The 12,587-nt window shown below is 33.4% G+C and overlaps 1 protein-coding gene across 1 annotated transcript; it reads left to right on the top strand.

Annotated features, from left to right (window-relative positions):
• Window positions 1-1,109: 1,109 nt before the first annotated feature.
• LOC131043473 (flavonoid 3'-monooxygenase CYP75B137-like) lies at window positions 1,110-12,033 on the top strand. Its single transcript, XM_057976676.2, has 3 exons — window positions 1,110-1,556; window positions 10,485-11,078; window positions 11,467-12,033. Exons 1-3 carry the CDS (start codon window positions 1,110-1,112, stop codon window positions 12,031-12,033), a joined length of 1,608 nt encoding a protein of 535 aa, XP_057832659.2.
• The last annotated feature ends 554 nt before the right edge of the window (window positions 12,034-12,587 follow it).

The following is a 12,587-nucleotide window of genomic DNA, read 5'->3' on the forward strand; positions in this document are numbered from 1 at the left end:
GACAAGTTGAATGATTATGAGGTGGAGCATGAAGATGTGGTTAAGAAATTATTTGTACAATCTCAGACATAGGATGTCGGGGATTTGTATAGAGGATTGCCAACTGCAAGTATCAGTTCCTGGGAGGAATTTGAGAGATTTTTAAAGGAGCAGTATGGTGACAAAACAAACCCCATTTTCATGTTAAATGAGTTAAATAGCATCAAGAAGTCATGGAATGAGGATGCCTCTAGTTTCAATATCAGATTTTAGAAAGCTATGCACAAGTTATGTCAAGTGTTAAGGTTGGATGAAAATGTTTGTCTGACTACATATATGAATGCATTTGATCCAGAAATGGCATATATCCTTAGAGACAAGGATCCACAAACTCTAAGAGACACATTTAGAATAGCTATAAATGTGGAAGGAAATAGAAGAGCTCCAGGTAAGCTCGAAAGAAGAGAGGATACTAGACTTTCTAAAAGTTCCAAAAATAAAATTGAAAAGTCTTTAGGTACAAATCCTAAATAAGAAGAAAGATGGGACAAGGTACTTAATACCTTGAAGGACTTGAAATTGATTGTCGCAAAAAATGACAAGATTTATGTACCAGAAAAGCCACAGTTCAATAAATTTAATAGACCACTAAGATTGCAAGATTATCCTTACAATATAAATTGGAAAGATGGAAAGCCTTTCCAACAGCAAAAGGGTAAACAAGAACAACAAACCCCTGACCCATTGCAAAAACATACAGTAAACATGGTGGATTATACTCCCTGGTGTGTTGCTTGTCGATCACCCCATTCACCTGAATATTGTGTTGTAGCACAATTTATTTTTGCTAAAGATGAGACACATGAAGAAGAGGAAGAAGCCTTTGAAGGTGACAATGTTGATTGTCTTATGATTTCTTACTGTCTTGGAGAAGTAGAATATTCTTCTGATATTAAGACTCAAGACTTTGATATAGATAATCAAAGGGAAATAAATGAAACATATCATTGGCAGGTTTTCTCTAATGAGGAATTATCTGTTGATGACCGAATGTGCAATGTTGAACAAGTGAGTGTTTTGTGTCCTTGAGAAGACCCTCAAATGAAGAGATTACTAAAATAACAGCTACTATGGTAGCTCAAGTAAAAAGCAACTATCAATTGAGAAACAGGGTTGTGGGTGAAGACGAGGGAAAGCCTTTGGGTCTATTTGTCAAAGAATTGAAAAATAAAATAAAAGAGGTCAAGGAAGATAAATCAGTGAAAGAAGCAATCAAAATTAAGGAGGTCAAGAGAAAGGAGTGGGCTAAGAAAGTAGAGGTTGTGAAACCTGTTGAAAAAAATTCTCCACTTAAGATGAAAGTAAAGATGGTTGAAAAGTTTTCTTCACTCGTTGAAGGAGACTCACAGAAGACACAAAATATTGAAGGAAACATACCCAAGAAATATGAGGAACAATCAGGTATGTCACTTGAATTACCAAATTACACACCTGTGGATATGCTTCAGTTGCTTTCTCAGATTAGAGTTAAGGTTCCTTTGCAAGAGATGTTAAGAATTGAAGAGCATAGGGATAAAGTTATGGCTTGGCTCAAGGGTATTTCCCATTTTGTTGAAATTGAAATAGGAAACCATATGGTGTCGTTAGGGGTCATATGGTGTCCTAAAGGGTCATGGGATACCATATGACCCCTAAGGACAACATATGACTCCTTATGACACCATATTGGGTCGTTATGGGTTCTATAGTATCCTAAGGGGTCATATTATGTCCTATGACCCCTTAGGACACCATATGGCCCCTTACGACACCAAATTGTGTTGTCATGGGTCATATCGTGTCCTAAGAGGTCATATTGTGTCATATAACCCCTTAAGACACCATGTGACCCCTTAGGACACAATATGACCCTTTACAACACTATACCATATTGTTATGGGTCATATGACCCCTTATGACCCCTTATGACACCATATGGTGTTGTTCATATGGTGTCTTAAGGGGTTATGGGATATGACCCCTAAGGCCAACATATGACCCCTTATGACACCATATTGGGTTGATATGGGTCCTATGGTGTCCTAATGGGTCATATTGTGTCCTATGACCCCTTAGGACACCATATGACCCCTTAAGACACCAAATTGTGTCGTTATGGCTCATATTGTATCCTAAGGGGTCATATTATGTCATATGACCCCTTAAGACACCATATGACCCCTTAGGAAATAATATGACCCTTTATGACACTATACAATATTGTTATGGGTCATATGATGTTCTACAGAGTCATATTGTGTGCTATGTCGCTTTAAGACAACATATGACCCCTTACGATACCAAATTGTGTTATTATGGGTCATATTATGTGCTATGTCCCCTTAAGACAACATATGACCTCTTACGATACTAAATTGTGTCGTTATGGGTCATATTGTGTCCTAAGGGGTCATATTATGTTATATGACCCCTTAAGACACTATATGACTCCTTAGGACACAATATGACCCCTTATGGCACCATATTGGGTCGTTATGGGTCCTAAGGGGTCATATGACCCCTCTCTCCTAATATCTCTCTCCCCCTCTCCCCTAATATCTCTCTCTCCCTCTCCCCTAGTCTCTCTCTCTCTCTCCCTCTCCCCTAATCTCTCTCTCTCCCTCCCCCCCTCTCTCTCTCTCTCTCCTCTCCGCTAATCTTTCTCTCTATCTCCCCCTTTCCACTAATCTCTCTCTCTCTCTCTCTCTCTCTCTCTCTCTCTCTCTCTCTCTCTCTCTCTCTCTCTCTCTCTCTCTCTCTCCCTTTCCCTAATCTCTCTCCCACTCTCCCTAATCTTATCTCTCTCCCCCTTTCCCCTAATCTTTCTCTCTCTCTCTCTCTCTATCCCCTAATCTCAATTTATTTCTTTAGAGACTTCAAAAAAATTTGATGCTTGGTTGACATGATGCAGAAAACATGAAAATATAAGGACATCACAAAGTCACATGGGTAAACCAAGACCTAACTGTACCCAATAGGAATTGAACCAAGGTGTGTTTTTTGTTAATGTAGATTTCTCATCAAGTGGACTTCAACCTTGTCAGTAATGAATACAAATTTGAACTAATCTTGGAATTTTCAACAACGAAAGGAATATTTTTCTATTCTCAAGACAACCATATATTTCGTCATAGTAGTGGGTCTATGGTAGAATTATCAATATCATAGTATTATCTCATGCCTCGACAAAATTTGGCAGCCCCAATTTTGACTTGGACTTGGTGACTAGGTAAAATTCAGTAAAACTTGACAAGTTTAAAATATATTTAAATTCAAACCTTGGAAGAAACTCAACAAAACTTGACATATTTAAAAATATACTTAAATTCAAACCTTGGAAAAAACTTCTTGTACAGATTGTGGGATGAGTTGTGGGCAAAGACTCAGCAAGTACCCATAGAGTTGTAAGCAATGACTTGTAGGAACTCATTCATAAGTAAGTTGATGAATTAATCAAGGCCCTCTATGATTTGCAATTTTGATGAGTCTTGCATATATGAGCAACATCATTTGATTAGTTATGGTATTATCTTACACTTCTTTTCTATCTTTTAGGCTATAGGAGAAACATGAAGAATATGAGATTCTTCTTGTTTAGTTGATTCTTTTCTATCTTTCAGGCTATAGGAGAAACATGAAGAATATGGGATGCTTCTTATTCAATTGAAAAACATTGCTAGGCAATTGCATCTACAAGTGGTCATTCTAGCTATGGCATGCTAAAAACACTACAACTCCAACATGTTCAAAATAAAATATTTCCTTTTGGTTGTCCTCATAAAAATATGTAGTTAAATAAAGAAGCTCTTATGCTACACTATTAAACTTGATGGACATGCATAGTATGGAGGAGTTTGGGCCAATTTAAGTACTTAACTATGAGCTTGTAGTATTTCAGAAATTAGTGTCAATCTTCAATACTGATTATGCCATATCCATGGTATTTTTTTTTGGTTCTGGAGAAACTCCCACATCATTTTGGAAGATATAGAACATTAAAAAAAATTATAATTAATATGGTATTTCTAGTCAAGTTAGTTTTTTATTCTACTTTGTTGAGTGCTTTGTAAGAAACAAAATGTGAGGCCCTATCCCGAGCCGTCATAGCATTTCAGTTATTTTCATGTTGGACCTACTATTGATACTACATTTTGATGCATTATGGACATAAATTTTATATGATCCAGTGTTTGGATAACATTGATATGATTATGTCATTACTTTGATTTGCAGTACTTTGTTTTGATGCTAGAAAATTATGGATGCATGCTCTATAAACGATTTAATTCCATGATAATTATGATGATGTCATTTAGAAGATTATTTTATGTGGATGTTATTAGATAATTGGAAACTTGATTTTTATAAATGAAATTGTATGCGATGTCTGAATTGTATTCTTTCCATATCATAATATTACATGTGATTTTTGGAATTACTAATGTGCAAGTGAGATGTGCAGGAAAATTATTCCATGTGACCATGGAAACTATTCGGAGAACCAAGCCTAGACCTATGTGTGTTTGTGAAGCCAAGGGTTGTCTATTTGGAGAGACAACACCTCGTTTGTAAATGTGTTTTAATTTGTAAATGTTATGCTTGGATGTGTGTTTAATTTTGAAATTGTTTAATTTATAAATTCCAAAAAAAAGGGACATTTGCCATGTGTATTTAAGTGATGTGTAATTCTTTTTGTGGTGTCACTTGACACATGTGTTGTAAGATGAGTTGGAAATGACATGTCCCTTTGGAGGAAATTTTTTTTACCAATGCATATTTTTCAATTATCCTAGTATGGTCCCAAGAAAGTCTTGGATACAGGGCCATTAGAAAGGTCAACTCAGGGTTGACCTGTAGGTAAACTTTGGGTGAGTTTCTAAGGGGTTAAACTAACTCCTAAGGTCAAGTTAGGGGCATTTTTAGTGGGCCATATGATGTACCTATGGATGAAGGCCAAATTTAGCCATGTGTCCACTCCCTAGGGCCTATTTAGCCACCCCAAAAATTGAGTTTGCCAAGTTGGCCGAATTTCAACTTTAGAGGAGCCTTCCTAGGTTAGACAACCCTCCTCATGAGTGACATTGCTCTTCCCCATTCCTTTTACCTTTTTTGAGGTTTCTTGGCTAGAGAGTTTGTAAGGTATTGGGAAGACCAACCAATGAACATCCTTCACCCTTCCCAAGTGGGTTGGAAAGAGTGAGGAGTGTCTTCTTAGGGAATAGTTTGGGAGGGAAAAGCTTGATCACCCACTCTTCATTTTCGAGACTTAGATTCTTGAGTAGTTTTGGTAATTTTTTGAAAGGGTTTTTGGCTAAGTCTTGAAGGGAAAAGATAGTGGATTTGGGTAGCTCTTCTACAAGATTCATCATCCCTTTTGGCAAATTTAAGGTTGGTTGTTTTTCTAGCTCTTGTATGTTGTTGTACATTTTAAAAGATTGCTTTTATACTTGTTTTTTTTATTGTTGATATTTTAGTGTGTTAGGAAGATGTTGAGTTCTTCCCTATGTGTTCTTTTATTTTGTTATTGTGATTTTTGAGTTTTGTTTTGGAAGTTGTCAAGGCCAAACTCACCCTTGGGAGGGTAGAGTGGCCTTGGGGTGAAGGGTTGTTTGACAACCTATGAGTGTAGAGGCTCTCTTTGGAAGAGAGTGATTTACAAGGGGTTATGGGACCCTTGATACATAGTATTTTGTTTATGCAATGAGGGTCATAAGGGGAGTTTGTTGGCTTGTATGCCTTGGGGGACATAAGGAATTGTAGGGACAAGTCTGGAACTTGTGGATGTGTTTATTTTGTAGTCTTGTAATGGCATTATGTTCTCTTACTTGCAGAATTCTCCTCTAGGCATATGGTCCACCTTTATCCCACTTGAAAAGTAACACAAGTGACATTGTTTATCCTTGGGATGGGAGTCTTAATGTTGTTATGAGTTTTCTTGCCTGTATGTGTTTTGAATGTGTGTTTCCTGTCTAGCCTTGGTTCTCCTAGCTCAGGGGTGGCTTCTTGTAAGCCTAGGTTGGGAGGTGAGCCTCCATGGTCACAACTTGAAAGTTTTTATTGTAGGTTTGCTTGGGAAAAGAATTGGAAGGCAAGCTAAAATGGTCCTATCGTTTATTGTCTTTCAGTTGCAGAAAAGAAAAATGAACTTCTTATTGTATTTAGTTGGAGAAAAGAAAATGTAACTATTAGAATAGTTTTTACCATGTAATAAAGATGTATTTTACATTTGAAGTATTTATATTTTTGCTAAAAAGAAGAATTTGAGTTGTTTCATTAATTCTGTTTATTGCTTGTGAAGGATAAAAATGATCTTGCTTTCTGTTTTTACTTAATAGTAAAATGAGAACCTGTTAAAAAAAGGAAAAATATATGTAGCTTTAAGTTGTTTCATTTTGCTTTCATGTTATTCCATAAGGGAAAAAAAAAAAAGAAATGAAATCATCTAAATGTTAGTAGTGCAGTTTTTGATAAAAGAGGAGAAATATTTATTTCCGTCTTTAGTTAAATACCAAAAAATTATTAGGCAACTTAGAAATGGTATTTAATCTTACAATGCATCTTGTTGTTAATAATCAAATGGATTTTAGAAGAGGTTAATTGTAGCTATAAATAAAATCATTTCTACTATATTTACTATTCTATAAATACATTTATTGTTGTTATATATTTTTCTTTAAATCTAGAAAAAGCATGTGAAGTGGAAAATAGTCTAATCTAGATATTGTTATTTCATATCAAAAGAAAACTACATGTTAATGAATGAAAATAAAAATCACCTCTATTTTGTTATTTGAAATCAAAAAAGTTAACTGTATGTTATTTTTACTCTATTATGTTATTTAACATACCTTGCTAAAATGCTTTGGAAGAAACAAATTTAAAACAACAATATATATATATATAAAATTATGCCTAATGTTTTAAAAAAAAAAACTGCATCTAATTGTTGTATTTATTCTAAAATAAAATGATTACTACATATTTTGCATCAAAGTTGAAATATATAGATTTAATAAACTATGAGAAATCTGGAAATACAGGAAATGTTAATTTATTCTAACTATTCTGATTTTTCCATATTAAAATCCTGAGAACAGTTTGCAAAAAAACATATTTTAATGCTTAAAAAAAAAGAAAAAGCAGTCATATATATATATATATATATATATATATATATATATATATATATATATATATATATATATATATATATATATATATATATATATATATATATATATTCAAAAAAAAATATTTAGGGTTTCGGAGGGGAAAGCCAACCCCTCGTGGGTTGCGACCCACATAGCGGCCAAGGCCACTGTGTGAAGCGACCCACTGGTGGCACCACGGCCACTTCCTCCACCCTTCCCTCCTTCAAACCCTTGCGGCCCCTTGCATAACGCCTCCCTTTTCTTTGGCCATGGCCTTCGGCCTCTGCATGATGCCCTTTCTTGGTTGCACCTGCACACAGCCACAAACACATTAAAAAAAAATTGATGAAGAACAACAACCCTAACCCATTTTCGGGTTAGGGTTAGCTTGAATAAAACATAAAAAAAAAGGAGATAAGTTATAAAAGAAATAAACCAACCCTAGTTAGGGTTCGAAATATAATAAGAGTATAATTGAAAAGAGGGGGAAACCCTTTTCAATTTGAGATGGGTAAAACCTATTTGCATTTTAGTTAATTAAATAGGAGAGTTATTCTTACATTAGTTCTGGGGAATTTCAAATTTAAATAAAATCCATAATTCTTTTAGTGGTTATATTTATATATATAAAGATCAAGTTAAATTCCTTTGTAAATTTTAAAATTGGAATTTATTAAAAGTAATAATGTAAACTTTTAACCTATGAGGTCATTGTTGGTCAATTATATAATAGTTGGAATTTAAATATCTAAGGGGATTTAAATTCAACTTTAATATAAAATGAATTTATTAATCTAATATTATATTTGATTTGGTTATCTCTATTAGTTTAATTTAAAAGCATATTTGCGTTTGCTCAATTAATTATTTTAATATGAGTTAAAATTATTTTATGTAGCCTTGAGTATTTTAATACTATTGAGATAATTAATATCTTTTGATTTATTATTGGAGAAATTTTTTATAGAGAAAATTAAGTAATTTAGTTTAATTAATTAATTAAGTTGTGACAATTCCTTTTAGGGAATAATTAGTCTACTCTAAATATTAATGCTATAATGATAGAGTTTAATTAAATCAACTTAGTAAGCCATTCTATTTAACCCAGAGTTAACCCTTAGTTAAGACAAAACTTATTTATTCCATTTTAAATGTAGATTATTTAATGTATTTATGTTGTTTTAAAAAAAAAAAAATTGTTGTTCCATTTTTGCCCAAAAGTTTGGGCATGACATAAAATATTAAAAAATAATTACAAGTGGATTCCTTTTCCTCCAAGTCTTTTTACACTTAATATAGATGGATCCTCGTGAGTAAACACAAGTCTTATAGGTATTGGGAAACTTGGTCATGACTACTATGAGCTGTTTCATTTACTTTTGAGCTCTTCTAAGGGTTATCATACTAATAATAATATCGAGGCCCTATCTATTTATAAAACATTGAAAAAATCTTTTGAATTAAGTTGGAAGAAAATTATTTGTGGAATATACTCTATGGTTTTGATTTCTTTGTTGAATAAATGGAACATTCCCACACCTTCATGAATGTTAAATATTTCAAATATCTTAAGGATCTTCTTAGTATTATTTTTAACATTGATTCTATAACTTTTGTCCATATTCATAAGGAATAAAATATAGTGGCTAAGTATTTTCTCAAATTGGCTTCTAAAATGGATGGTAACAAGAATATCAATAATTGAGTTTCTTTTCTCTTGAAAAATTCAAGTAATAGTTTCTTCATCATGATCAAACTCAATTTTCCTTTTTTAATTTTGATCTTATTCTTTCATTGGCAAGATTTTTGGGTTTGGTGGAATGTTGAGAATCCTTCATGACTTTTTTCTTTGGGAAATATTGATAGCTACAACTATTCAGAAATGTCAATATTATAATCACATGTAATATTATTTTTTAATATAACTATCATTTTTTCAAAGAAAGGTCACGATTGTTAAAATTCAAAATAGAAAATTGATTTATGTATATTCCAATAAATAGATCTAAAGATCCTTCAATAGAAAGAATGTATAGAGAGATGTCTCTTACATGACAAATATCTTGACTATGAGTAAAGAAAATTTAAATTTTTAAAAAGGATGACATCACCTTTGAATGGAGCTTCTTGATTGGAAGTTATATACTCATTCAATTGTGTTTCATAATGTTTAGCACCTTGGGCTCATTTTTTGTCCTTTGCCACAATAGAGACACACTATCATGGGATATCTCTAACAAAAAACTTTTGTATCAATCAAATGTAGAATATTCATAAAAAATAATTTCAATTAAGGAAATAATAGTTGGTTTGTTTGATGGTTTGGTCAACAGTAATATATAGACTAATATAATATTATTCTTATATGAATGGAGTGATGTAACAATGGAATAATAGAATGATATACTATTATTCTTTATTTGTTTGGTACTATTTTCTTAAATATGATTAAAAAATCTCTATAAACTTCTAATTATGTCTTTCCCTTCAAATAATGGTTGATTAATTGTAGACAAATATGTGCATTTGTTAGGTACTAATTTTTCAAATTAGATAAATCTTTTCAAAATTAAACCTATTTTTCAAAATTAAAACATATTTAATTTTTTAATAAAATGTATTTTTGTTCGAATCAGATAACATGAAAAGCCTAATAATACATAAAATCGTATATACCATGTTTAACATGAAATCATATTAAAAATGTTTTTTCTAATGATACAATTTTAACTAATTACAAAACAATGTATTTGTTCGTGAAAAAAAATAGATCACTAAAACTTCAAATTATCATTCAATCCTAATAAAATTAAATTGAAAATTAAGTATTCTATAAGTAATCGTATAATTAGATTTATTGACGAAAAGAGAAATTGATAGGGATAAGGAAAGAAGCCTGCAAATATATCTAAATGAATACAAACACAAGTGAAACTAACTAATATTGACATTATTTAATTTAAGTCTATTTGTAATTATCAAATAGTTGAAAACTCAGAAGCAAATTTTTGTAGGTAAATGGATTACCATTGACTTTAGAACTATTAAACTGATACGGACGAAACTGATCAGAAATTCATCTATCTGTGATTTGATATCTAGAATGTAGGAAATGCGAAGCTTTCGCCAGGGCTACCTATTTTGGGTAGCCTTGCTGGACCTCGGTTCGAATCCCCACCAGTCTCCTCACGCTCTTTCTAAGCGCTATGGCAGCCTCATGTATCTCAAATTGGGCACCACCCCAGCCCTTATAGCTTCCTCTCAGGAGGCTGCAGTTGCCATTCTCAAGACTTTTGATTCAGATTTCTCTAACAGACCGGAAAACATGGGAGCCGTTGCAGATATTCTATGTACAATAGAAATGATGTGGCCACATCTCCCCAGTGGCCTGTGCTACGAAAAACCTGTATTTTCCACCTCTTGACCCCCAAATGTATGCAAAAGTGGCAGCAGTTCCGAGAAGAAGAAATGACCCTGGTGCTGGCTTTCATCTTTAAAACGCGAACCAGTGCTGTAAATGTGGGAGATTTCGTTAATGTCTTTACTTCTAAAGTTATTGGGCAAATGACGCTGAGGATGAGATTTTTTGATGACAATAATGCAGAGGCCCAACATTTCAGAGAATTAATGGAGGAGTTTTTAGCTGAGGGTGGTCGTTTTAGGATTGGGGATTACGTTAGCTTCTTAGATTGGATTGGGTTGGGTGGTTCTCTTGATCAAACCAAGAGGTTGCAGAAGCGGCTTGATGAGTTTCTTGTGAGGAAGATGGAAGAACAACAGAAGCGACTGCTTCTGTCCAGAGATGATAATGGCAGCAAGGACTTTTTGCAAATTCTCTATGAGCTCAAATCTAAGTCTTCTGAAGAGGGAGCAGAACTATCTGAGACTAACATCAAAGGCATTTTACTAGTACGGACGTTAACCTATTAGTTTACTGTGATATCAGGCTACTTGCTCTATGTTTTTTTATTCCATCGTAGAAAATGCAAACTCTACTCGGCTTGCATTCAAATTATTTATGCTTAGGTTCGTGGAGTGATTGGTAAATTATTAAATATTAGATGTCAATGATTTTGGTTACAATATTTTCCATAAAAAATTTAAATAAAAAGATTATGCATTTCTATTATTTTCCAAGATCCATCAAAATAAACAATCATCACTAAGTTTTGTATTGGCTTTAATTTTTTCTATCAAAGATAGTATTGTGATCCTTTGTCTCATAAAGTTGTTCATCATTCTTAATTTCTAAGACTATATATGTTAAGAACTGTACTGTTTATTGTGATCAATGCAGAGCATGATTTCGGCAGGAACAGACACTGTTACCCGCACAGTAGAATGGGCGATGGCAGAACTGATCCGCCATCCCCATCTCATGAAGAAAGTCAGAGACGAAGTGGAGAAAGTTGTGGGAATGGAAGAGAGAGTAAGAGAATCTCATCTTCCTCAGCTGAAATACTTAGAAGCGGTTGTGACTGAAACTCTTCGACTGCATCCTCCAGCGCCACTATTGCTTCCTCACGCATCTCCAAAATGTTCAAGCAAAGTAATGGGTTATTTCATTCCTCCCAACTCACGCGTAATGGTGAATGTGTGGGACAGGCCGTTAGAATTTGATCCAGATCGCTTCGTTGACAATCCTGTTAAACTCCATGGAAGAGACTTTCGCATACTACCATTCGGTGCAGCGCGAAGAATGTGCCCGGGCTATGATCTAGGGTTTCATATGATACAAATCGCACTTGCAAGCTTTGTTCATGCATTTGATTGGTCTCTTCCCTGTGGCCAACAACCCCAAGATTCACAGGAAAGTTCCTCTCCTCCTCTTTGCTACTCGTTGGCTGCCTATCAAAATTTATAACACTTAAGTTCATATTAATCCACAAATAGTGTTTCACCTGTCCATAATAATATGAGAGTTTCTTGTTTATGCCCTTCTTTATACAACCCTCCTCGTCTTCATTCTTAGGATGTGTGACTTCCTAAGCTCTCAGTCTGTATTGCGTGCTGATTTTAGTATAAGCTTGAGAACATAAATAAAAGAATATGTAATCTATATATTCACACCTGTTTCACAAATAGGTCTTGTAATGAAACAGGTCTTCTATATAACAAGACTACTGGTATATGTTGATTTTATCCATCTTTATATATTGTGTGTCGATGTTGATTATTGACTATTTGAAAATATTATATTTTTGTAATTTTTTTTATTCTTAAAATAAGTAGGATCAGAATTTTAGAATTGTTATATTTAGTAGATAATATTTATCAATTTTTTTCTGGTCTTAAAAGGTTAAATAATTATTTATCTTAAAATATAATTCAAAAATTATTATTGATGTTAAGAGAAGGCCATCCATCATCTATTTCAATGAATTCATTATCTATTAATTTAGTCTTAAGAAATTATCT

Source organism: Cryptomeria japonica, chromosome 4 (assembly GCF_030272615.1).
Source record: "Cryptomeria japonica chromosome 4, Sugi_1.0, whole genome shotgun sequence".
Taxonomy (NCBI): Eukaryota; Viridiplantae; Streptophyta; class Pinopsida; order Cupressales; family Cupressaceae; genus Cryptomeria; species Cryptomeria japonica.